General features: G+C 45.5%; 1 protein-coding gene across 3 annotated transcripts; it reads right to left on the bottom strand.

Moving 5' to 3' along the window:
* Positions 1 to 961: 961 nt before the first annotated feature.
* Positions 962 to 27,240, bottom strand: LOC311245710 (antizyme inhibitor 1-like). 3 transcript variants are annotated; one of them, XM_084335657.1, is made up of 12 exons: positions 27,088 to 27,240; positions 24,853 to 24,993; positions 19,557 to 19,718; positions 19,158 to 19,331; positions 17,240 to 17,412; positions 11,502 to 11,636; positions 8,773 to 8,854; positions 8,291 to 8,362; positions 5,901 to 6,072; positions 5,079 to 5,194; positions 4,467 to 4,672; positions 962 to 2,479 (listed from the first exon to the last, which is right to left on the bottom strand). In XM_084335657.1, the coding sequence occupies exons 3-12, from the start codon at positions 19,674 to 19,676 to the stop codon at positions 2,365 to 2,367; spliced, it is 1,365 nt and encodes a 454-aa protein (XP_084191783.1). In that variant the 5' UTR covers positions 19,677 to 19,718; positions 24,853 to 24,993; positions 27,088 to 27,240; the 3' UTR covers positions 962 to 2,364. The 3 variants fall into 3 exon arrangements, with proteins under 3 accessions (XP_084191783.1, XP_084191782.1, XP_084191784.1); XM_084335656.1 differs by having other exon boundaries at positions 24,867 to 24,993; XM_084335658.1 differs by having other exon boundaries at positions 5,901 to 6,066; positions 24,867 to 24,993.
* Positions 27,241 to 27,857: the final 617 nt, after the last annotated feature.

Below are 27,857 nucleotides of genomic sequence, written 5' to 3'. Positions count from 1 at the left end.
GGTCCATGATCACAGCTGAAGTCACCATGTTATATACAGGTCCATGATCACAGCTGAAGTCACCATGTTATATACAGGTCCATGATCACAGCTGAAGTCACCATGTTATATACAGGTCCATGATCACAGCTGAAGTCACCATGTTATATACAGGTCCATGATCAGAGCTGAAGTCGCCATGTTATACAGGTCCATGATCAGAGCTGAAGTCGCCATGTTATATACAGGTCCATGATCAGAGCTGAAGTCGCCATGGATGTTATACAGGTCCATGATCAGAGCTGAAGTCGCCATGTTATACAGGTCCATGATCAGAGCTGAAGTCGCCATGTTATATACAGGTCCATGATCAGAGCTGAAGTCGCCATGGATGTTATACAGGTCCATGATCAGAGCTGAAGTCGCCATGTTATATAGTATATACACAGGTTAATCAGAGGAGAGGGATATCAGTTATATTGACAGGTCTGGGCAACAACGGTAACAACACTCCTAGTTAGTCTAGAATCAACACCGACATTGAGTTATATCCCGCCAACGACTGGTGTGTGCAGATACTTACTTCCTTTCATTCCAATTTGCAGTGCACGTTCATGATCTCTTGAGCAGTGGTTCTCGAACCCTTTGTCCCAGGCGCCCATCGGACATGTTTGATGTTGCATGTGATAGTAGGTGGAGAGATTAGAGCGCAGACATTCTTACTCTCTCTGTACCAACTTCTAGTGGCAGATAGAAAAGTACTAAATATCCCGGAGCCCTTAGAGAAGCTCTGCTCTCGCTGACCTGCTCTTCAGCACCACCACCTGGCCAAACCTGACATTTTAGAATCAGTGGAACTTACTTTTCATTTCCAATCTGAAAACCTTTCCTCTAGTCACCATCAGACCAAATGAGTGCATCTCCTGCCTCATGGTGGCGCTGTTCTCAAACTAAACACATTCACTGCTCGGGTCACATCTGCCTAGTTCACAATTCAGTCAATTAAATGTTTATTACTTTTCATGAATTTAACAAGCAGTTACATGTTAATAAACAGCCGTGGACAAACGTTGGGAAACAAAATTCACATTTCAACAAAATCATAAATGTTGAACTCAAGATATGCTTTTTACCAAAGTACAATAGGGTTAGTACAATATAAATATCATGACATGGCGTGAAGCAAGTAAGGGATCTAGAAATATAAAAGGTTGCTTTTTTAAAGAAAATAAACACACTCCTTCCTCAAGTTGCTTCCTTCCCCTTCAACAATTCCTCTGCTCCTTCTCTAGCACTTCCTGTCTACAGACGTGGGGAGTGAGGTTCTTCTAAGTTCTAGCACTTCCTGTCTACAGACGTGGGGAGTGAGGTTCTTCTAAGTTCTAGCACTTCCTGTCTACAGACCTGGGGAGTGAGGTTCTTCTAGCACTTCCTGTCTACAGACCTGGGGAGTGAGGTTCTTCTAGCACTTCCTGTCTACAGACCTGGGGAGTGAGGTTCTTCTAGCACTTCCTGTCTACAGACCTGGGGAGTGAGGTTCTTCTAGCACTTCCTGTCTACAGACCTGGGGAGTGAGGTTCTTCAAGCACTTCCTGTCTACAGACATGGGGAGTGAGGTTCTTCAAGCACTTCCTGTCTACAGACCTGGGGAGTGAGGTTCTAGCACTTCCTGTCTACAGACCTGGGGAGTGAGGTTCTAGCACTTTCTGTCTACAGACCTGGGGAGTGAGGTTCTAGCACTTCCTGTCTACAGACCTGGGGAGTGAGGTTCTAGCACTTCCTGTCTACAGACCTGGGGAGTGAGGTTCTAGCACTTCCTGTCTACAGACCTGGGGAGTGAGGTACTAGCACTTCCTGTCTACAGACCTGGGGAGTGAGGTACTAGCACTTCCTGTCTACAGACCTGGGGAGTGAGGTACTAGCACTTCCTGTCTACAGTAAAAGGTCTTCAGACTCCTCAGGTCTATAAGAGGCGTCCGTCACTGAATGAATGAATGAATGAATGAACCCATGCCGCAGCACAGAGCAGGGAGCAGCTTTCTATAACAAAACTATAAAATCATAAATATATATTTTCTTTCAGTGAAGCGTCCCCAAAATTCTTTAAACATTTTTTTTTATTCCACTTGAGGACAAACGCCCTCCTTTACAACAGCAGATGAAGATATAGATAAAATATTCAATACTATCAGTATCCCGTGTGTAAACGCAGGCCGTGGGACCCAAGCCTTTAGGAGTCGTCCATCCCGTCTCCTGGTCCCAGCAACACGAGGCTCAGTCCAGACCGTCTGGCCAGGTCATCCCAGTGGAATGTAGACCAGCGGGAGGTTGGGAGGCAGGAACCAGTATGAGAGGGTCAAAAAAGCCATACTGGTCTGACTGTCGCTAGGCGGGAGCAGAGAGGGCCGCCTCCGATTGGCAGGAATTCAAGAAATAAGGGACCAATGAGAAGTTCTTCATGGTGATGTCTCGGGTGACACCGGCGTCCTGCATCTCATACCTGTTAAAGAAATGAGACAAGGGTCAAGGGTCAGATACTGTAGGAAGTTTCAAGTTCAAGTTTCTTTAATAGTTGTCATACAGAAGCACAGAATACTAAATGCTTCTTTCTGTTACACTCCAGAGACTGTGCTAGACAAAAAGTAAGTATGAAATAAAATAAGTATAGCATGTAAAAAAAAAAAAAAAAAGTCACGTACGTAGACACAAGTGTTCAGTATGTACATATATACAATGCAGAATAGAAGTAACTGAGTTACCATACAATATACTATGCAATATACTAATATACAATATAGTGCAAAGCAGAAATGGGATGAGGTACAATTTACAGTAATTTTTTTTTTTTTTTTTTTTAAAGTGTGTTTAGGTGTTCTAAAGTGTGGAGAGTGGGTGCTGCAGTGTGTTGTTTGTTTAAAGTGAGTGTGTGCGTGTGCGTGTGGATGTGTGTGCTGTGAGTGCATTTGATGGTTGTTGCATAGTGTTATTGTTCGTTGAGCAACCTGAGATACAGAGACAAGGGCTAGATACTGTAGGAGATACAGAGACAAGGGTCAGATACTGTAGGAGATACAGAGACAAGGGTCAGATACTGTAGGAGATACAGAGACAAGGGTCAGATACAGAGACAAGGGTCAGATACTGTAGGAGATACAGAGACAAGGGTCAGATACTGTAGGAGATACAGAGACAAGGGTCAGATACAGAGACAAGGGTCAGATACTGTAGGAGATACAGAGACCAGGGTCAGATACAGAGACAAGGGTCAGATACTGTAGGAGATACAGAGACCAGGGTCAGATACTGAGACAAGGGTCAGATACTGTAGGAGATACAGAGACAAGGGTCAGATACTGAGACAAGGGTCAGATACTGAGACAAGGGTCAGATACTGTAGGAGATACAGAGACAAGGGTCAGATACTGAGACAAGGGTCAGATACTGAGACAAGGGTCAGATACTGAGACAAGGGTCAGATACTGTAGGAGATACAGAGACAAGGGTCAGATACTGTAAGAGATACAGAGACAAGGGTTAACAGACTGGAAGTAGTATGAAACAGACAGAAACAGACTGCACAGACTGTAAGTACAGTAGTATGAAATATAGACTGCACAGACTGTAAGTACAGTAGTATGAAATATAGACTGCACAGGCTGTTAGTACAGTAGTATGAAATATAGACTGCACAGGCTGTTAGTACAGTAGTATGAAACATAGACTGCACAGACTGTAAGTACAGTAGTATGAAATATAGACTGCACAGGCTGTTAGTACAGTAGTATGAAACATAGACTGTAAGTACAGTAGTATGAAATATAGACTGCACAGGCTGTTAGTACAGTAGTATGAAATATAGACTGCACAGGCTGTAAGTACAGTAGTATGAAACATAGACTGTAAGTACAGTAGTATGAAATATAGACTGCACAGGCTGTTAGTACAGTAGTATGAAACATAGACTGCACAGGCTGTTAGTACAGTAGTATGAAATATAGACTGCACAGACTGTTACTACAGTAGTATGAAATATAGACTGCACAGGCTGTAAGTACAGTAGTATGAAATATAGACCGCACAGGCTGTAAGTACAGTAGTATGAAATATAGACTGCACAGGCTGTAAGTACAGTAGTATGAAATATAGACTGCACAGGCTGTAAGTACAGTAGTATGAAATATAGACTGCACAGGCTGTTAGTACAGTAGTATGAAATATAGACTGCACAGGCTGTAAGTACAGTAGTATGAAACATAGACTGCACAGGATGTTAGTACAGTAGTATGAAATATAGACTGCACAGGCTGTAAGTACAGTAGTATGAAACATAGACTGCACAGGCTGTCAGTACAGTAGTATGAAATATAGACCGCACAGGCTGTCAGTACAGTAGTATGAAATATAGACCGCACAGGCTGTTAGTACAGTAGTATGAAACATAGACTGCACAGGCTGTTAGTACAGTAGTATGAAACATGTTGGCTCACCAGTCCCCAGAGGAGATGACGCAGTAGACAGGGGGGGTGCAGGTAGAGAGGGGCTGACCCAGGCCCAAGGCTCCGGCGCTGGGGAACACCAGCCAGTCTCCGACGCTGAGCTCCGGCAGCAGACACTGGTCCACCAGCTGGTCCATGCTGTCTCCAGACGGGCCCCACAAGCTGCTGCTGTACACCTGCTCCTCCAGACCCGGCCTCTGCAGAGAGGAGAGCCTCGTTAACATGAACACCAGCAAACCCATATTCATATTCAATCCATAATAACTTACAATATACAGGGTTAATGTGGAGATAATGGGTGACTCCACCATTTGTTCTCTCCCCTCCAGGTAGGATTGCATCCAGCTCACTGAGGAACTATCAAAACCAATTGCTTTTAGCTCGTCAATCAGAATGGAGTGATTGACGGTGTCGAAGGCCTTTTGTAGGTCCAGCATGACCATGCCGCAGTATTTGCCCGCGTCCACCTCGTGTTTGATGTGGTCGTTCAAATAGAGAAGGCATGAGTCAGTGGAGTGGGACGTTCTGAAGCCAGATTGGAATTCATAGATTAGCTTTTTCCCCACCTTGTGAACACATCACAGTCTCCGTGATACAACTCACCTTGTGAACAGCTGGTGCTGGGATCACAGTCTCCGTGAGTTTACTGGCAAACGAGCCGTACACACCCTCGCTCACACAGTACAGGAAGTCTGGCTCGTCGCTGGGAGACGCTGCATCTGAGTGGGGAAGACAGAGGACAGATCAGAGACACCCGAGTGGGGAAGACAGATTAGAGACACCTGAGTGGGGAACAGATTAGAGACACCTGTGTGGGGAAGACAGATTAGAGACACCTGAGTGGGGAAGACAGATTAGAGACACCCGAGTGGGGAAGACAGAGGACAGATTAGAGACACCCGAGTGGGGAAGACAGAGGACAGATCAGAGACACCCGAGTGGGGAAGACAGATTAGAGACACCTGAGTGGGGAAGACAGATTAGAGACACCTGAGTGGGGAAGACAGATTAGAGACACCTGAGTGGGGAAGACAGAGGACAGATCAGAGACAGAGACATCATGTATAAATGTGATCGGGCTCCACACAACACGTATGTGCTGTTGTAAAGTCAATCACTTGAGTGTGAATTTGATATATCACAAGAAAGTACTCTACTGCACTTCACTATGAATAAACACAACGTATTATCTTTAGATAATAATAATAAAGTTTGAACACATTTATTGTTCATTAATTGTTCCCCTGAAAACAGAGTTATATGGTTCTTCGCCTGAGGCTCAACTGACCAAACGGACCCAACCAATCACCGTGAACCCAGACTCAAACTGAGGTGAGCAACGGTTGTGATTGGAAGATCAAGGAAAGAGGGCGGGGTTTGAGAGGGATCAGCCTACTACAACAAGGACGAAGAAAGTCCACTGACCGTGGGGCTGGTCCTGGCTGTCCCGGGACGACGCCACCTCCTTGGAGATGATGTTAACGGCCAGGGTGAAGGCGGAGGACACGAAGTAGCTTCCTGCTTCGGCCACAACGGAGACACCGGAGGAGGCTGGGAAGTACAGCTCCACTGAGGACATGATGACTGCAGCCTGTATCTGAGACGAGACACAACAAGGACATGATGACTGCAGCCTGTATCTGAGACGAGACACAACAAGGACATGATGACTGCAGCCTGTATCTGAGACGAGACACAACAAGGACATGATGACTGCAGCCTGTATCTGAGACGAGACACAACAAGGACATGATGACTGCAGCCTGTATCTGAGACGAGACACAACAAGGACATGATGACTGCAGCCTGTATCTGAGACGAGACACAACAAGGACATGATGACTGCAGCCTGTATCTGAGACGAGACACAACAAGGACATGATGACTGCAGCCTGTATCTGAGACGAGACACAACAAGGACATGATGACTGCAGCCTGTATCTGAGACGAGACACAACAAGGACATGATGACTGCAGCCTGTATCTGAGACGAGACACAACAAGGACATGATGACTGCAGCCTGTATCTGAGACGAGACACAACAAGGACATGATGACTGCAGCCTGTATCTGAGACGAGACACAACAAGGACATGATGACTGCAGCCTGTATCTGAGACGAGACACAACAAGGACATGATGACTGCAGCCTGTATCTGAGACGAGACACAACAAGGACATGATGACTGCAGCCTGAAGGTGCTATGAGCTGCCATTAGGGTACAACATAGTTAGTGCTATGAGCTGCCATTAGGGTACAACAGAGTTAGTGCTATGAGCTGCCATTAGGGTACAACATAGTTAGTGCTATGAGCTGCCATTAGGGTACAACATAGTTAGTGCTATGAGCTGCCATTAGGGTACAACAGAGTTAGTGCTATGAGCTGCCATTAGGGTACAACATAGTTAGTGCTATGAGCTGCCATTAGGGTACAACAGAGTTAGTGCTATGAGCTGCCATTAGGGTACAACAGAGTTAGTGACAGTGGCGGTCTCTCAGGTCGAACAAAAGGAAACTTGCATGAACAAACCATTTTGATGTGTTGACCGATTGTCAAGCGTGTGTGTTACACAATAAGATAAATTAGATGCTTCCTACTAATAAGTCTTGCCTTTCACACGCTTTCTATTAAGCACCATAAGTCACAGAGGAATTTTCGGGGTGAGAATCTACCTAATTACCGGTATTTAGCTCAATCAAGAAGTGAGGCTTTTGCGGAGACGTTTAGCCGTGAACTCTCACCCGTTAACACAGCAGAGCTGGTGCTGACTCAGCGTTATGCAACACACTGACCCGTTAGCTGACCTCTGACCTGTTAGCTGACCTTCAGAGCTGGTTATGTAACACACTGACCTGTTTTTGACCTTCAGAGCTGGTTATGCAACACACTGACCTATTAGCTGACCTTCAGAGCTGGTTATGCAACACACTGACCTATTAGCGGACCTTCAGAGCTGGTTATGCAACACACTGACCCGTTAGCTGACCTTCAGAGCTGGTTATGAAACACACTGACCCGTTAGCTGACCTTCAGAGCTGGTTATGCAACACACTGACCCGTTAGCTGACCTATAGAGCTGGTTATGCAACACACTGACCCGTTAGCTGACCTTCAGAGCTGGTTATGCAACACACTGACCTGTTAGCTGACCTATAGAGCTGGTTATGCAACACACTGACCTGTTAGCTGACCTTCAGAGCTGGTTATGCAACACACTGACCTGTTAGCTGACCTTCAGAGCTGGTTATGCAACACACTGACCTGTTAGCTGACCTCTGACCTGTTAGCTGACCTATAGAGCTGGTTATGCAACACACTGACCTGTTAGCTGACCTTCAGAGCTGGTTATGCAACACACTGACCTGTTAGCTGACCTTCAGAGCTGGTTATGCAACACACTGACCTGTTAGCTGACCTTCAGAGCTGGTTATGCAACACACTGACCTGTTAGCTGACCTTCAGAGCTGGTTATGCAACACACTGACCTGTTAGCTGACCTTCCGAGCTGGTTATGCAACACACTGACCTGTTAGCTGACCTTCAGAGCTGGTTATGCAACACACTGACCTGTTAGCTGACCTATAGAGTTGGTTATGCAACACACTGACCTGTTAGCTGACCTATAGAGCTGGTTATGCAACACACTGACCTGTTAGCTGACCTTCAGAGCTGGTTATGCAACACACTGACCCGTTAGCTGACCTTCAGAGCTGGTTATGCAACACACTGACCCGTTAGCTGACCTTCAGAGCTGGTTATGCAACACACTGACCCGTTAGCTGACCTTCAGAGCTGGTTATGCAACACACTGACCTGTTTTTGACCTTCAGAGCTGCTGAAGCCGCCTCCAATGTCCAGGACCTTCATATTAAAGCCAACGTCCTCCTGAAATTAGACAAAGTAAATGCTAGTAAATGCAGAATCTAAATTATTACATCAATCAAGCTTTTGTCATATTGCATATTACATATAGAGTTGCAACACTCTGCACTTTACAAACATTAAAAGGAGACATTTGAAAGAAGAGATCAGTGGGAAATACATAAAAAAAACTACAACTGAAACCTTGGTGACAAAGAACCATGTCTAGTTCACAATGCCTTCAAACTAAATGATCTGAAGAAACATGTCTAGTTTTCACAATGTCTTCAAACTCAATGACCTAAAGAAACATGTCTAGTTTTCATAATGTCTTCAAACTCAATGATCTAAAGACTCTTGACGTTGCAGTGTCCTGTACATTTATAGTTGAAAGACCGTAGATGTTCAGTACATTTGGGTTCATTCACACTCACCCCCATGTCAAACACACAGCGAGCGTCAGAGACCGCGTGTGCATACACCTGCTCATCCTCACAGCGACTGGGGATATGAAACCTGAGTGAGAACACAGAGCACAGAGCTGTATTCTAAGACTCAAGGTCAAAGGGTCAAAGATCGCCACCACAGTACCTCTGGAAATAAACAGTCATGCGTCAATAATACATTAGAGGTTAATCCTAAATAGGTGCAGCCTGGATGGAATTATAATGCTAAAAGATCTGTGAGTTGGTGAAATGACGGGCTAATTATGCAACATCAGTATTGCATATAGTATGATATTCAGTATTAACAGCACAACCTCAAGTGTGATATTGCTTTTATACAACAGTTCTACACGCACCATTTATTAGTTAACAGTAATACGCAACAGATTATAATTTGTTTGTTTATTTGATCATTTATTTGGCTCCGCCAACACAAATACTGCAACTGGACTGGGATACTGTTGCTAGGGCTGTCACGATTCGTCGACAAATACATTGTCGATTTGCATATTCATGATCGATGTGTCGTATTGTTGTTACTTGTATGCCTTTTTGCGGTGAAAATGGCAGACGTTCTAAGTCAAAACATGCACAACGTATAATCGAATTAGTGCCCAATGAATCACGTTCAAAATAGTTTCAAGTTGGTTTATTATTAAGGCGGCTGGGTGGCGCAGCGGACATTGCGCTCGTCACCAACGCAAGAGACACCGGGTTCGACTCCAGCTGTTGGCGTTGCCTCCGGCTTGGGCCGGCCGTCATACTAACTCAATTGGCAGAGTTAGCGGATGGAAGTCGATGGGTGGTAATCTGGACGTTGTGGACAGCGACTCCTACAGGTCGGTTGGGGGACGCCTGCACAGCAGAGACAGGAAATGGCGGGGGTAGTGTGAGCCTCCCACACGTTACACCTCGCCAATGAGAGTCCGCGCTGGCAGGTGAAAAGATGCGACAGGCTGCCTCCTCGTGTATCGGAGGAGACACGTGATGCAAGGCTTCTATCCTCCCTACAACTGGCCAGTGTGGGGAATATGCGAGCAACGTTCAAGACAGGGGAGGGGAGAATTGGCATAGCGGGTAATTGGGATGGGAGAAAAATTTAAAAAGAGATAAAGTGGATCAAAAAGTTTGTTTATTATATGTCACAATAAAATACAGAATACTTTACGATGAAATGCTTGTTTCTGTATGAGCCCCTGAGTGTGCTTCATATAGTAAAAAAGTTATTAAGAAGTAGGTAAAAAGTAAGTAAAGGAATGTTCAATATACATATACAATATACAATACAGAGAAAAATGGGTAACAGTGAGGTATAATGCAGAAATGAGGTACAAAACTTAGGGTAAGGTGCAAATGTAGTGCAAAATATATTGCGATCATATGCTGAGTATTGCGTTATTAATATTGCGTTATATTGCGATTCATTAGCTTTTTTCAACTGCAAAGTAAAACTTTGTCAACATGTTTTATCTAATAAAATATAGTTTTCAGTCTGTTCATCTCACTTCAATCATTTTTATTGCAGCAAATGGGATTTTCTCAAGCAGACAGATGTCAACACTGTAATCTGTGCTGCATGTACCTGACAAACTGAACTGTTTGTATTACAATCATATTCCAACTTAACTGAATGCACACACGTGTGTGTGTGTGGACTACTGTACGAACAATGCAACTTCCTTATAAATTTTTTTTTTTTGCATAATAAAACATCGATACTTGGCGTCCTTGTAACGATACTGTATCGCGATACTATACTGTAGGGGTGGACGGTATAAACGGTATGAATTTGCTCTACGGTATGGATTTTGACTATACCGTGTAACCGGGTAGAGCAGCTCTAAAATAGCAATGACGTCATGTAACCACAGCGCGACTATTTCAATCGCATTTGCCCCTAAAAATAGATCGAATTAGTCATAGATAATAGATATGTGCAAACTGGAAAAAGTTATTTAGGAGGCTTCGCGCAGTGGGCGCACTGGGCGTGTCAACACGCAATTGTCATTTCATAATAAACACATATCACCGCGGCGCACAGCAAGTTTCAATTTCAGTTCCTGGCATTTTTAACCAGTGGAGAAAGGTAAGAGATCTTACCTATCGTTTTTCTTATATGAATTATTCTACGTTAATAAAACATACCTGGTGATCAACTACAGTTTGCTGTAAACATTATGATATGTGTGTAGTGTTATGATAACGACGGGAGGACGGCTGCAGCAGTGGATTTGTGAAATAGCATGAAGCTGCAGAGCCGCAGAGCCAGTGGCTCTTTCAGGTCTGGTCACAGGCCCGCTCAACAGCGCCCCCCCCACCAAACGGCTGAACGACCTGAAAGAGCCACTGGCTCTGCGGCTCTGCAGCTACATATGCTTCTAGCAAAATCCAGCCCCGCTGTTTGCAATGGGAGCAGCACGGAGTCTCGACTCGGGACTTATTTTATTTGGAATATAATGACTTTATACGCAAAAGTAGCCTAGTTTTAAGTTAAAATATTATAAATCTACATGCCTTGAGGATGTCATTCTTTATATAGCCTGCCTATCAGGCAAAAAAAATTATTCTAACGGAAACACTGATACCGTGATATATACCGTTACCGTCTATGCTTCAAATTATACCGTGATATAAATTTTAGACCATACCGTCCACCCCTACTATACTGTATCGATATTTTCCTCCACCACTACCGGACACCCAGCTAACTGCCTCACCTGACTCCCACCACCTGGACACCCAGCTCCTTAGCCTTCTCCAGCAGGTGTCTGCAGGCCTTCAGGGAGCAGCCGAACACCATGCTCATCTCCTCCCCATGACTCTGGGCTTCTGTCGACACCTGCAGCAGCAGCCTAGGTGGACAGAGGAAAGAAGGCTCTCGTCAAAACAATGGCCTTCTTCGTCTTCTTGCGTCGGGACTGTTCAACAACCGGACGTGGTCACTCTTCCGAACGGCTTGGTATGTTTCGTCTTGTAACTCGAGAATGGAACACGCAATAGGTTGGGTGAGGCGATGATCCAAAGGCAGAAAAATTCAACTCTCCAACAATGTATTGGTTGGTCGGCGAAAACGCAGCCCGGAGCCGACAGACGAGCGCAAAGTGGGCACTACTGCGTGACGGTGCTTAAGAGGTTAAAATGTTAATGTGTTAAAAAAATATATATCTACAGTGACAAACCTAGTTCTTATTAATTAAAATGTTAATATATTATAAAGTCTACAGTGACAAACCTAGTTCTTATAGATTGACATGTTAATATATTATTAAATCTACAGTGATAAACCTAGTTCTTAGATTAAAATGTTAATATTATAAAATCTAGTGACAAACCTAGTTCTTATTGACAGATTGCCAAATTGTGATTATGTTCAAAACATTAACATTTCAAGGTGAGAAACGCCACGCCTCAACACGCCACACCTCAACACGACACACCTCAACACGCCATGCCTCAACACGACACACCTCAACACGACACGCCTCAACACGCCACACCTCAACACGCCATGCCTCAACACGACACACCTCAACACGACACACCTCAACACGACACGCCTCAACACGCCACACCTCAACACGCCACACCTCAACACGACACACCTCAACACGACACACCTCAACACGACACACCTCAACACGACACGCCTCAACACGCCATGCCTCAACACGACACGCCTCAACACGCCATGCCTCAACACGACACACCTCAACACGACACGCCTCAACACGACACGCCTCAACACGACACGCCTCAACACGCCACACCTCAACACGACACGCCTCAACACGACACACCTCAACACGACACGCCTCAACACGACACGCCTCAACACGCCACGCCTCAACACGCCACACCTCAACACGACACACCTCAACACGACACACCTCAACACGACACGCCTCAACACGACACGCCTCAACACGACACGCCTCAACACGCCACACCTCAACACGACACGCCTCAACACGCCACGCCTCAACACGACACGCCTCAACACGCCACGCCTCAACACGACACGCCTCAACACGCCACACCTCAACACGACACGCCTCAACACGCCACACCTCAACACGACACGCCTCAACACGCCACGCCTCAACACGACACACCTCAACACGACACGCCTCAACACGACACGCCTCAACACGCCACGCCTCAACACGACACGCCTCAACACGACATGCCTCAACACGACACGCCTCAACACGCCACGCCTCAACACGACACGCCTCAACACGCCACGCCTCAACACGCCTCAACACGACACGCCTCAACACAACACGCCTCAACACGACACGCCTCAACACGACACGCCTCAACACGACACGCCTCAACACGCCACACCTCAACACGACACGCCTCAACACGACACACCTCAACACGACACGCCTCAACACGACACGCCTCAACACGCCACGCCTCAACACGACACGCCTCAACACGACATGCCTCAACACGACACGCCTCAACACGCCACGCCTCAACACGACACGCCTCAACACGCCACGCCTCAACACGCCTCAACACGACACGCCTCAACACAACACGCCTCAACACGACACGCCTCAACACGACACGCCTCAACACGCCACGCCTCAACACGCCTCAACACGACACGCCTCAACACAACACGCCTCAACACGACACGCTTCAACACGACACGCCTCAACACGCCTCAACACGACATGCCTCAACACGCCTCAACACGACACACCTCAACACGACACACTCAACACGCCACGCCTCAACACGCCACGCCTCAACACGCCACGCCTCAACACGCCTCAACACGACACGCCTCAACACGACACACCTCAACACGACACACCTCAACACGACACACCTCAACACGACACGCCTCAACACGCCACGCCTCAACACGCCTCAACACGACATGCCTCAACACGACACGCCTCAACACGCCACGCCTCAACACGATACACTCAACACGATACACTCAACACGATACACTCAACACGATACACTCAACACGATACACTCAACATGACACACTCAACACGACACACTCAACACGATACACTCAACACGCCACGCCTCAACACGCCTCAACACGACATGCCTCAACACGACACACCTCAACACGCCACGCCTCAACACGCCTCAACACGACATGCCTCAACACGACACACCTCAACACGACACACCTCAACATAACACGCCTCAACACGACACACCTCAACACGACACACCTCAACACGACACACCTCAACACGACACACCTCAACACGACACACTCAACACGACACGCCTCAACACGACACGCCTCGCCTCAACACGCCTCAACACGACACACCTCAACACGACACGCCTCAACACGCCACGCCTCAACACGCCTCAACACGCCACGCCTCAACACGCCTCAACACGACACGCCTCAACACGACACGCCTCAACACGATACACTCAACACGACACACCTCAACACGACACACCTCAACACGACACACCTCAACACGATACACCTCAACACGACACACTCAACACGATACACCTCAACACGACACACCTCAACACGACACACCTCAACACGATACACTCAACACGATACACTCAACACGATACACTCAACACGATACACTCAACATGACACACTCAACACGACACACTCAACACGATACACTCAACACGATACACTCAACACGATACACTCAACACGATACACCTCAACACGACACACCTCAACACGATACACTCAACACGATACACTCAACACGATACACTCAACACGATACACTCAACATGACACACTCAACACGACACACTCAACACGATACACTCAACACGACACACTCAACACGACACACTCAACACGACACACTCAACACGATACACTCAACACGACACACTCAACACGACACACTCAACACGACACACTCAACACGATACACTCAACACGACACACTCAACACGACACACCTCAACATGACACACCTCAACACGATACACTCAACACGACACACCTCAACACGATACACTCAACACGATACACTCAACACGACACACTCAACACGACACACTCAACACGACACACCTCAACATGACACACCTCAACACGACACACTCAACACGACACACTCAACACGATACACTCAACACGACACACTCAACACGACACACTCAACACGACACACTCAACACGATACACTCAACACGACACACTCAACACGACACACCTCAACATGACACACTCAACACGATACACTCAACACGACACACTCAACACGATACACTCAACACGACACACTCAACACGACACACTCAACACGATACACTCAACACGATACACTCAACACGACACACCTCAACACGATACACCTCAACACGACACACCTCAACACGACACACTCAACACGATACACTCAACACGACACACTCAACACGACACACTCAACACGATACACTCAACACGATACACTCAACACGACACACCTCAACACGATACACCTCAACACGACACACCTCAACACGACACACCTCAACACGATACACTCAACACGATACACTCAACACGATACACCTCAACACGACACACCTCAACACGATACACTCAACACGACACACTCAACACGATACACTCAACACGATACACTCAACACGACACACCTCAACACGATACACCTCAACACGACACACCTCAACACGACACACCTCAACACGATACACTCAACACGATACACTCAACACGATACACCTCAACACGACACACCTCAACACGATACACTCAACACGATACACTCAACACGATACACCTCAACACGACACACCTCAACACGATACACTCAACACGATACACTCAACACGATACACCTCAACACGACACACCTCAACACGATACACTCAACACGATACACTCAACACGATACACCTCAACACGACACACCTCAACACGATACACTCAACACGCCACACCTCAACACGATACACTCAACACGATACACCTCAACACGACACGCTCAACACGACACGCTCAACACGACACACCTCAACACGATACACTCAACACGATACACTCAACACGATACACTCAACACGACACACTCAACACGATACACTCAACACGATACACTCAACACGATACACTCAACACGACACACTCAACACGACACACCTCAACACGACACACCTCAACACGATACACTCAACACGATACACTCAACACGACACGCTCAACACGATACACCTCAACACGATACACTCAACACGACACACCTCAACACGACACACCTCAACACGATACACCTCAACACGATACACTCAACACGACACACCTCAACACGATACACTCAACACGATACACTCAACACGATACACTCAACACGATACACCTCAACACGATACACTCAACACGATACACCTCAACACGATACACTCAACACGATACACTCAACACGATACACTCAACACGATACACCTCAACACGATACACTCAACACGACACACCTCAACACGATACACTCAACACGATACACCTCAACACGATACACTCAACACGATACACTCAACACGACACACTCAACACGACACACTCAACACGACACACCTCAACACGACACGCTCAACACGACACGCCTCAACATGACACACCTCAACACGATACACTCAACACGACACACCTCAACACGACACACCTCAACATGACACACCTCAACATGACACACCTCAACACGACACACCTCAACACGACACGCCTCAACACGACACGCCTCAACACGATACACTCAACACGACACACCTCAACACGACACACCTCAACATGACACACCTCAACACACCTCAACACGACACGCCTCAACACGCCACGCCTCAACACGACACACCTCAACACGACACGCCTCAACACGCCACGCCTCAACATGACACACCTCAACACGACACACCTCAACATGACACGCCTCAACACGACACACCTCAACATGACACACCTCAACACACCTCAACACGACACGCCTCATACATGACACACCTCAACATGACACGCCTCAACACGACACGCCTCAACACGCCTCAACATGACATGCTTCGGGGGGGGGCAGGGACTTACTTGGCGTTGGGGTGGCAGGGACTTACTTGGCGTTGGGGTGGCAGGGACTTACTTGGCGTTGGGGTGGCAGGGACTTACTTGGCGTTGGGGTGGCAGGGACTTACTTGGCGTTGGGGTGGCAGGGACTTACTTGGCGTTGGGGTGGCAGGGACTTACTTGGCGTTGGGGTGGCAGGGACTTACTTGGCGTTGGGGTGGCAGGGACTTACTTGGCGTTGGGGTGGCAGGGACTTACTTGGCGTCGGGGTGGCAGGGACTTACTTGGCGTCGGGGTGGCAGGGACTTACTTGGCGTTGGGGTGAGAGGGACTTACTTGGCGTTGGGGTGGCAGGGACTTACTTGGCGTCGGGGTGGCAGGGACTTACTTGGCGTCGGGGTGGCAGGGACTTACTTGGCGTCGGGGTGGCAGCGAGCGATCTTGCGCAGCTCTGCCTCGTTGTCGCACACCAGGAGGTTGATGCCGCTCTTGGCAGCGTACTTTATCTGAGAGAGCTGTTTGCAAACTCCACTGTAGATGATGTCTTCTGAGGGAACGCCGAAGCTCTGCACCAACTCCAGCTCAGACTGAAGAGACACAGAAAGGTCACAACACTGAGTGAGATCATTGATGTGGAGCAGTGGAGGTCTAATGGTTCATGGTGTGTACTACAGTGTACTGCTGCTAGTGTCCTACTGCTACAGGAGTAATGTGGAGCAGTGGAGGTCTAATGGTTCATGGTGTGTACTACAGTGTACTGCTGCTAGTGTCCTACTGCTACAGGAGTAATGTGGAGCAGTGGAGGTCTAATGGTTCATGGTGTGTACTACAGTGTACTGCTGCTAGTGTCCTACTGCTACAGGAGTAATGTGGAGCAGTGGAGGTCTAATGGTTCATGGTGTGTACTACAGTGTACTGCTGCTAGTGTCCTACTGCTACAGGAGTAATGTGGAGCAGTGGAGGTCTAATGGTTCATGGTGTGTACTACAGTGTACTGCTGCTAGTGTCCTACTGCTACAGGAGTAATGTGGAGCAGTGGAGGTCTAATGGTTCATGGTGTGTACTACAGTGTACTGCTGCTAGTGTCCTACTGCTACAGGAGTAATGTGGAGGCCTGAATACTTTGGGCAGCCGAAGAGTGTTTCCGCGTCTCTGATTGGCCAGGTAATTTCTGGTCATGTGACATGTACACCAAATCGTGGGACCGCAAGTTTTCTAGCCTGGTTAAGCTTAGGCGCTCGTTCGAAGTTGGTTAAGGTTAGAGTTTGTCTTAGAGCGTGGCGATAGAACGCCAGGTAGTTTGCAGGCTGTTAGAGCCGGAAATAGGCGCAGAACTTGCTGTCCCACAATTGGCGCTGACCTGGACAATCAGAGCGCAAAACTCGAACGCGGAAGCACTCTTCGGCTGCCCAAAGTATTCACGCAATGTGGAGCAGTGGAGGTCTAATGGTTCATGGTGTGTACTACAGTGTACTGCTGCTAGTGTCCTACTGCTACAGGAGTACAATGGAAGATTGCACAACTAGCCAATTCATCACAATTATAATTATCAAGAGGAGAACGAGCATCGTCTCAGAAATGTTTTTTCTTTTATGAAAACAGGAAGACGGGATATGTCAGACCAGTGTCATGGTGGTGTATATGATGTCAGAGCAGTGTCATGGTGGTGTATATGATGTCAGAGCAGTGTCATGGTGGTGTATATGATGTCAGAGCAGCGTCATGGTGGTGTATATGATGTCAGAGCAGTGTCATGGTGGTGTATGTGATGTCAGAGCAGTGTCATGGTGGTGTATATGATGTCAGAGCAGTGTCATGGTGGTGTATGTGATGTCAGAGCAGTGTCATGGTGGTGTATATGATGTCAGAGCAGTGTCATGGTGGTGTATATGATGTCAGAGCAGTGTCATGGTGGTGTATATGATGTCAGAGCAGTGTCATGGTGGTGTATATGATGTCAGAGCAGTGTCATGGTGGTGCATGTGATGTCAGAGCAGTGTCATGGTGGTGTATGTGATGTCAGAGCAGTGTCATGGTGGTGTATATGATGTCAGAGCAGTGTCATGGTGGTGTATATGATGTCAGAGCAGTGTCATGGTGGTGTGTATATGATGTCAGAGCAGTGTCATGGTGGTGTATATGATGTCAGTGGTGTATATGATGTCAGAGCAGTGTCATGGTGGTGTATATGATGTCAGAGCAGTGTCATGGTGGTGTATATGATGTCAGAGCAGTGTCATGGTGGTGTATATGATGTCAGAGCAGTGTCATGGTGGTGTATATGATGTCAGAGCAGTGTCATGTATATGACGGGGAGGGAACAGCCGGGTACCTTGTTGGCACATATGAACCCAGTGCCAAGGGCAGCGAGAACCTCAACCACAGCCGGGCTGCTGTTGCATCTGACGGTGTAGAAGGGCTTGATCCGGGCCATGTGCGTTCGCCAGCAAACATACTGCCTCATTATCACTCCCAGGTCTGCCACCATGAAGGCTCTCTTCTCAGCCTGCACAACACAGGCCAGAGAGCTCACTTAAAAAGGGGCATTAATAAAAACAACAATAGAAAACAATGCTGCTTTATTGTAAACACCAGACCACACATAAACTCTAAAACGTCTAGCATAAGATATTGAGACTTTTGAACATGTCCTAATGTGACTGTGTTGATAACAGCTCAATGAAATCAAGTCGAATGGAAATCCAGAAATGACTGGAACTAAAATCCTCACCAGTGTTTGTTCATGAATGTGATTGTCGATCACATCGCAGAGAGCCGCACCTCCCTCCAGCAGGCGGACGGAGAGCCGCGCCTCGCCTCCCTTCATCTTCTCTCCCCGCTGGTCAGGCATAGAGGAGGGGACTCGCTCCCTCGAGCCCCGGGGGTCAACAAACTGGACAGAGAGGATCCGGAGACATGTTCAAGGGTCAAGAGCTAAGTGAGAACAGGCAACTAAGACAAATACATGTTCAAAGTTCAAGAGCTACGTGAGAACAGGCAACTAAGACAAATACATGTTCAAAGTTCAAGAGCTAAGTGAGAACAGGCAACTAAGACAAATACATGTTCAAAGTTCAAGAGCTACGTGAGAACACGGAACTAAGACAAAAATACTAGTGCCGTCAATCGATTAAAATATTTAATCGTGATTAATCGCATGATTGTCCATAGTTAACTCGCGATTAATCGCATTTTTTTTTTATATCTACCTTAAACGGATCTTTTTCAAGTTCCAAGTTTTAATACTCTTATCAACATGAGTCAACAAGTGCTTGCTTTATGCAGCCATTTAACACAAAAGGATGACCCCTCATGCATTGCAAATTTGCATCAAATTCAAAACAGAGTGATGCACAAAATAACTTAAAAGAAAATAATAATTTAAAACAATGAATAAAGTGTGCATGAAATAATAGGGGAAAGAAAACGTTAGGAACTTGTTACATTCACCCACACAAGGGCTGATTAATCACACACCCCCCCCTCTCTCTCACACACTCTCCAGCTCTCTTTCTCTCTTTCCCCTTCCTCATCTCTCTCACCCCTCTCTCTATATATATATATATATATCTCACACACACACACAATCAATGAGAGCATCAATAATACACAGAGTGAAGTCTAGAAAAAAATTTAAATTAAAGTTAAAAAATAATAATATTTTTCTTAAAAGTTAATCGTGAGTTTAAAAAAATAGTTGCGTTAATAGAATCGGGCGATAACGCGTTAATACCGCGTTAACTTTGACAGCCTTAAAAAAATACATGTTCAATTTACTTTCTAAAACGTTAGGGTTATGATTCATCTAGTTATGCCTAGAGGTCAAACCATTCTGAGGAGCTTCCCTGTGAAACAAAGCATGTTCAGAAAGCAACCAATCAGAGCGCAGAAGGGACGGCGCACTGTGAGGCCTAGCTGGTCTGAAACCACCACTGTGAGGCCTAGCTGGTCTGAAACCACCACTGAAACCACCACTGTGAGGCCTAGCTGGTCTGAAACCACCACTGTGAGGCCTAGCTGGTCTGAAACCACCACTGTGAGGCCTAGCTGGTCTGAAACCACCACTGTGAGGCCTAGCTGGTCTGAAACCACCACTGTGAGGCCTAGCTGGTCTGAAACCACCACTGTGAGGCCTAGCTGGTCTGAAACCACCACTGTGCAAACACCGGCTCTGGGGCACCGGGTTCCTGCATTTTGCCATCAATTACTCGCCACAATCGCCCTAAATCCGGGGGCCGCTGACCCGTGAAGGTTTTGATGGTATTAACCGGTTAGGGTTAGTTATTAACCGGTTAGGGTTAGTTATTAACCGGTTAGGGTTAGTAACCGGGGTACAACACCGCCGGCAGGGGAGTCAGAGCTCCACTTTCCACAATGTTACACAATGCATTGTGGGACGCAGCGGCCCGGCCCATCTATGTGGGATGACGGCCCGGTTTTGCGAGCTTCAATGGGGACACCGACAATGTGTCTGAACAAACTGCCTAGAAAGCCTGTTGCGAACTGTACTGTCTGGTAGCAGGAGATACTACTGTACTGTACCGTCTGGTAGCAGGAGATACTACTGTACTGTCTGGTAGCAGGAGATACTACTGTACTGTACTGTCTGGTAGCAGGAGATACTACTGTACTGTACTGTCTGGTAGCAGGAGATACTACTGTACTGTACTGTCTGGTAGCAGGAGATACTACTGTACTGTACTGTCTGGTAGCAGGAGATACTACTGTACTGTACTGTCTGGTAGCAGGAGATACTACTGTACTGTCTGGTAGCAGGAGATACTACTGTACTGTACCGTCTGGTAGCAGGAGATACTACTGTACTGTACTGTCTGGTAGCAGGAGATACTACTGTACTGTCTGGTAGCAGGAGATACTACTGTACTGTCTGGTAGCAGGAGATACTACTGTACCGTCTGGTAGCAGGAGATACTACTGTACTGTACTGTCTGGTAGCAGGAGATATTACTGTACTGTCTGGTAGCAGGGAGCCAAGTCTCTGGATGATCCAAGGCGTAGAGGGAACCAACTGACAAGTACAAACAACTCCACATTTGCCCAGCAGCTGCAGTGATGCTAGAATAACGTCACAGAAATCCGCAGGCTCAAATTAAATACACTGATATAACAGGTTATTCGGGAACGAGGGCAAGGTTCAATACCTGTCCTTTCTTTGATGATTCTTTGTTTTATGCAATTCTGTGAAATGTTCTTATGCAATGCAAATGGAAAAACACCCAGTTCTAGAAGGTCGCTGGCATGTGGAGCATGCCTGACTATGGATTAGTCGAGCTGCAGGATATTGGAAATAATCGACATTGCAATATATATATTTTTTTACGATATACAGTATATTGGCACCATAATTTCACCGATATACAGCGATATCAACTTCAATAACTGCATTTGGGAAGAATTAATTACTCTAGCAATAATTATGGTGATTCTGGAGGGAAATTAGAGTCGATTAATACTCTGGTTGACTCACCACGACACCATTGTATTCAGATAATACTCATCTATCATTGCAGGCTATGGTCCAGGATCCAACATGATATTATTAATAATGCATGCTGCTCAGTAAGCAGCTCATCATGATCCAACATGATATTAATAATGCATGTTGCTCATCATGATCCAACATATTAATAATGCATGCTGCTCAGTAAGCAGCTCATCATGATCCAACATGATATTAATAATGCATGTTGCTCATCATGATATTAATAATGCATGTTGCTCATCATGATATTAATAATGCATGTTGCTCATCATGATCCAACATAATAATGCATGTTGCTCATCATGATCCAACATGATATTATTAATAATGCACGTTTCTCAGTAAGCAGCTCATCATGATCCAACATGATATTAATAATGCATGTTGCTCATCATGATCCAACATGATATTAATAATGCATGTTTCTCAGTAAGCAGGCTCATCATGATCCAACATGATATTAATAATGCATGTCGCTCATCGTGATCCAACATGATATTAATAATGCATGTTGCTCATCGTGATCCAACATGATATTAATAATGCATGTTGCTCATCATGATCCAACATGATATTAATAATGCATGTTGCTCACCCTAAAGTAAGCAGGCTCATCTCTGAATGTGTGGAAGAAGGTGGCGTCTAGAAGAGATCCAGGACATTAGAGGCCGTTTGTTGCTGTTCTCCAGTTGAAAGCATAACATTAAACTTAGATTTAGGGCGCGTTCACACCTACCCTGTTTGGTCCACTTTAAGTGGACCATGTCCACTTAAAGCAATGTCCCTATTATTAAAATACTAGTGCCTAAGATAGATCCGACATGCTGATCTAAAATACTAGCGAGTAAGATAGATCCGACATGCCTGATCTAAAATACTAGTGCCTAAGATAGATCCGACATGCCTGATCTAAAATACTAGTGAGTAAGATAGATCCGACATGTCTGATCTAAAATACTAGTGCCTAAGATAGATCCGACATGCCTGATCTAAAATACTAGTGAGTAAGATAGATCCGACATGCCTGATCTAAAATACTAGTGCCTAAGATAGATCCGACATGCCTGATCTAAAATACTAGTGAGTAAGATAGATCCGACATGCCTGATCTAAAATACTAGTGAGTAAGATAGATCCGACATGTCTGATCTAAAATACTAGTGCCTAAGATAGATCCGACATGCTGATCTAAAATACTAGTGCCTAAGATAGATCCGACATGTCTGATCTAAAATACTAGTGCCTAAGATAGATCCGACATGCCTGATCTAAAATACTAGTGAGTAAGATAGATCCGACATGCCTGATCTAAAATACTAGTGAGTAAGATAGATCCGACATGCCTGATCTAAAATACTAGTGCCTAAGATAGACCTGACATGCCTGATCTAAAATACTAGTGCCTAAGATAGATCCGACATGCCTGATCTAAAATACTAGTGCTAAGATAGACCTGACATGTCTGATCTAAAATACTAGTGCCTAAGATAGACCCGACATGCCTGATCTAAAATACTAGTGCCTAAGATAGATCCGACATGCCTGAACTAAAATACTAGTGCCTAAGATAGACCCGACATGCCTGATCTAAAATACTAGTGCCTAAGATAGATCCGACATGATGATCTAAAATACTAGTGCCTAAGATAGACCTGACATGCTGATCTAAAATACTAGTGCCTAAGATAGACCTGACATGCCTGATCTAAAATACTAGTGCTAAGATAGACCTGACATGCTGATCTAAAATACTAGTGCTAAGATAGACCTGACATGCTGATCTAAAATACTAGTGCCTAAGATAGATCAGACATGCCTGATCTAAAATACTAGTGCTAAGATAGATCCGACATGCTGATCTAAAATACTAGTGCTAAGATAGACCTGACATGCTGATCTAAAATACTAGTGCCTAAGATAGATCCGACATGCCTGATCTAAAATACTAGTGCTAAGATAGATCCGACATGCCTGATCTAAAATACTAGTGCCTAAGATAGACCTGACATGCTGATCTAAAATACTAGTGCTAAGATAGATCCGACATGTCTGATCTAAAATACTAGTGCCTAAGATAGATCAGACATGCCTGATCTAAAATACTAGTGCTAAGATAGATCCGACATGCCTGATCTAAAATACTAGTGCCTAAGATAGATCAGACATGCCTGATCTAAAATACTAGTGAGTAAGATAGATCCGACATGCCTGATCTAAAATACTAGTGCCTAAGATAGACCTGACATGCTGATCTAAAATACTAGTGCTAAGATAGATCCGACATGCTGATCTAAAATACTAGTGCCTAAGATAGATCCGACATGCCTGATCTAAAATACTAGTGCCTAAGATAGATCCGACATGCCTGATAAAAAATAACTACCATCAGTTTGTGATGTATCTGGGGCGCTGTATTTATACACCTATTCATTTTCCCTCTCATCTGTTCAACAAGGTTCTGCTTGCGTTAGGATTCTTCATCTTGAAACAGATTCCTGGAATGAAACAAGCAGCATTTCCTCACCGACTGCTACTCACATGGCCTCGTCCCAGGATGGCACACCCAGACTCAGAATCAGCTGGGATCCCACGGTGGCTCTGCGTTGAAGTCCAACGGTTCTTGGTCGAGCGTCGCCCCTTGGCTGCCTGGGTAGTTGTTGTACACCTGCACACAAACAAGACAGGGTCAGGGCTACGGTTGGGGTTTGAAAGCATTCCATCCAATCCAGTATCAAATCCGTGTAATCCTCATTGAATCTAATGTAATCCAGCATCTAATCTGCGTAATCCTCATTGAATCAAAATCCCTTCAAATCCCGTATGAAACACTTTTGTAGGTTGGGTTTTTGGGGTAAATAATACCATTTCTTAGGTAACGGTGTGTTGATTTTATTGCACTCAGTGCTGTAACAAGATATTCTTTCAGCATGTTGTAACACAACAAAACCATAAAACCATAAAGGCTGGGGTTGAAGTTGAGGGTAGTTGTATAAGAGGGGAGGAGAAGATTTGACTCAGGATTCTTTTACTATCTTTGAACTGTATCCAAAACAGAACCCAACCCTAGTTGGGACACGCTAACATCAGAGCATAAAACCAGAACCCAAACCTAGTTGGGACACGCTAACATCAGAGTATAAAACCAGAACCCAAACCTAGTTGGGACACGCTAACATCAGAGTATAAAACCAGAACCCAAACCTAGTTGGGACACGCTAACATCAGAGTATAAAACAGAACCCAACCCTAGTTGGGACACGCTAACATCAGAGTATAAAACAGAACCCAAACCTAGTTGGGACACGCTAACATCAGAGTATAAAACGATCTACTATAACCCGTCCCAAACCTAGTTGGGACTTGGGACACGCTAACATTAGAGTAAACCAAACTAATTAGGTCCACTCACTGCTGTGCTCCATTTTTAGATCTATGCTAAATGTATAATGTATTTGATTAATTTCTTGTTTGTATTAAGAGACTCACTTAATCATCATGTCCATGTATTTTTACTTTGATTATTTCTGTATTTTCCTGCACGTAAGACCTTTAATAACTATTGTTAAACGGGGCACATCTGTAAAAGAGTTAAGTCCTTAGAAGTCTTTATTTGTCATGCAGATTGACCTGTCCCTTGTAATTAGAGACGATGTATTCATTTAACTGAATGACAGGCAAAGTAATAATAAATAAAAAAAGCTATATCGATTTTGTTCACATTCTTAGCTACTAGCTACTATAATAATAAACCATACCATAATAACAATAATAAATAAATAAAAAATAGCGATTTTGTTCACATTCTTAGCTACTCCTCTCTGCCCTGCGGGGGGGGGGGGGGGGGGGGGCAGGTGTTATCTCTCGAACCTGAAGTCTAGTGTGAGACAAGTGTTTAACTAACTAGTCAAATGAAGAACGTAACATTACTGTGAATAGGCCTACATACAATAGTAATGTTACAGAGTGTGAATCACGGTGTCACCATAGCACACACACAAAACACAATTGTGACAACAAGCCAGATACAGAATCAGCAGTTTGTTTTCAAACAGTTAACATACACACAGACAGCTTGATTGATTGAAAATGTTATTAACAGATTGCAGAACGGGTACAATACAGTACAGCTCAATACACACACTTTTTAAGGGGATGCAGACCAGAGAAAGACTTTCGTCTTGTTTACATCAGGGTCCCCCATTTTCAATTAATCATAACATATGACATACAGATAGACAGTACTGCTACATCTATACATTTATGACATACCAGATTTACAAATACAGTAGTGTTTGTGATACAAAAATAAAAGAGTATATATATTGACATACAGATAGACAGTACTGCTACATCTATACAGCTAGTTTCAAACGTCATTTATTTCAAATGTTAATGTAACTTATATTATAGAAGACCGTCTGTTTTAGCTTGAACGATAACTGGCTCAACTGAATTCAAAACATAACATTTAAAAAGCTAACGTGGTTAGCAAACAAACGGGGTTAACTGGCTAACCTTAGCAAACATTTACGTCATTGATACTGGCGACAGTTAAACGTGTAAACACATCGTTTGCTCCTTAACGTGAATCCGTTGTCCAATTTTGCTATTCAATAACGATAGTTATTGATCCGTTAGCTAAATTAATTCGGGGTCGCCAGGAAGCAGCTATCCGCACAGACAACGTTAACGTTAAGTCATTTAGCAACATGCTAAGGCTAGCTAACATACAAGCTAACAATGTCGTTACTTCACTTACGTGTGCTGAAACCCCAAACGTGGGGAGGATAGATCGCTTTTTCTTTTTGGGCGGAATTTTCAAAGAGTAATGGGGTTACTTAAAGAAGAAAGTATAACTGCCATTGACGCAGTTGTTAGATCTGGACGACTTATTTCTGGACACGGTCTGTTGTCTGTGTGCAAAGACAGTAGAAGGAACGTTCAGTGCCTCTTAACTTCCTTCTGAGACCTAGGTGGGCGGGACGTGTACACTAGCGCTATCCTCACTGGTCTCCTAAAGTGGGGGAGACAGTAAGCCAGCCAATGCCGCGCCTTGTGTAGCTCACGTGATGAATTACAGGAAATGACTCGTAGTTGCGCCGTCTCGTTTCTGAAGAGTCTCTGATCAGTACACGTCACGACAGAACGAGCGCCAGAGAGGGGCGGGGCTTCTAGCTGTCAAAGCAAAGAAAGGCCAGCCGCGTGTATCACTTCCGCAACGGATTTAGTTAGATTTCGGTTTCCGGGTTCGCCTGATTGGCCGCGACGGCCACATGACACGCCGTGGCCCGCCCCTGCGGCAGCGCGCTGCTGTGTTGACGCTCGCGGCGGAGTGGACTTGACCGCGGCTGGAGTTCACTTCCCCTTTCACATCGGTGCAGTAATCAGTCATCTAATAATATCGCGCCACGCTGCTGTGCAATCATCAGTCATCTAATAATATTGGCTTGTCCCTTTTGTCAAGAATCACTTGTAGGTAACAGTCTCTGGAGCGCGCCAGTAAGAAGCATTTGCACTGCAACTCGTACA

The sequence above is a fragment of the Notolepis coatsorum genome (genome assembly GCF_963971535.1).
Source record: "Notolepis coatsorum genome assembly, chromosome: 19".
Lineage (NCBI taxonomy): Eukaryota > Metazoa > Chordata > Actinopteri > Aulopiformes > Paralepididae > Notolepis > Notolepis coatsorum.
Note: the sequence above shows the minus strand (reverse complement) of the source record. Positions and strands in the feature narration are given on the sequence as shown.

Excerpts from the sequence above, each read along its gene's own strand:
- LOC311245710 (XM_084335657.1), bottom strand. The coding sequence starts at position 19,676 with ATGCCTGACCAGCGGGGAGAGAAGATGAAGGGAGGCGAGGCGCGGCTC. Across the intron at positions 19,332-19,556 it reads ACATTCATGAACAAACACTG|GCTGAGAAGAGAGCCTTCAT; the intron begins GTGAGGATTTTA and ends TGTGTTGTGCAG. Across the intron at positions 6,073-8,290 it reads GCTCTGAAGGTCAAAAACAG|ATACAGGCTGCAGTCATCAT; the intron begins GTCAGTGTGTTG and ends GTCTCGTCTCAG.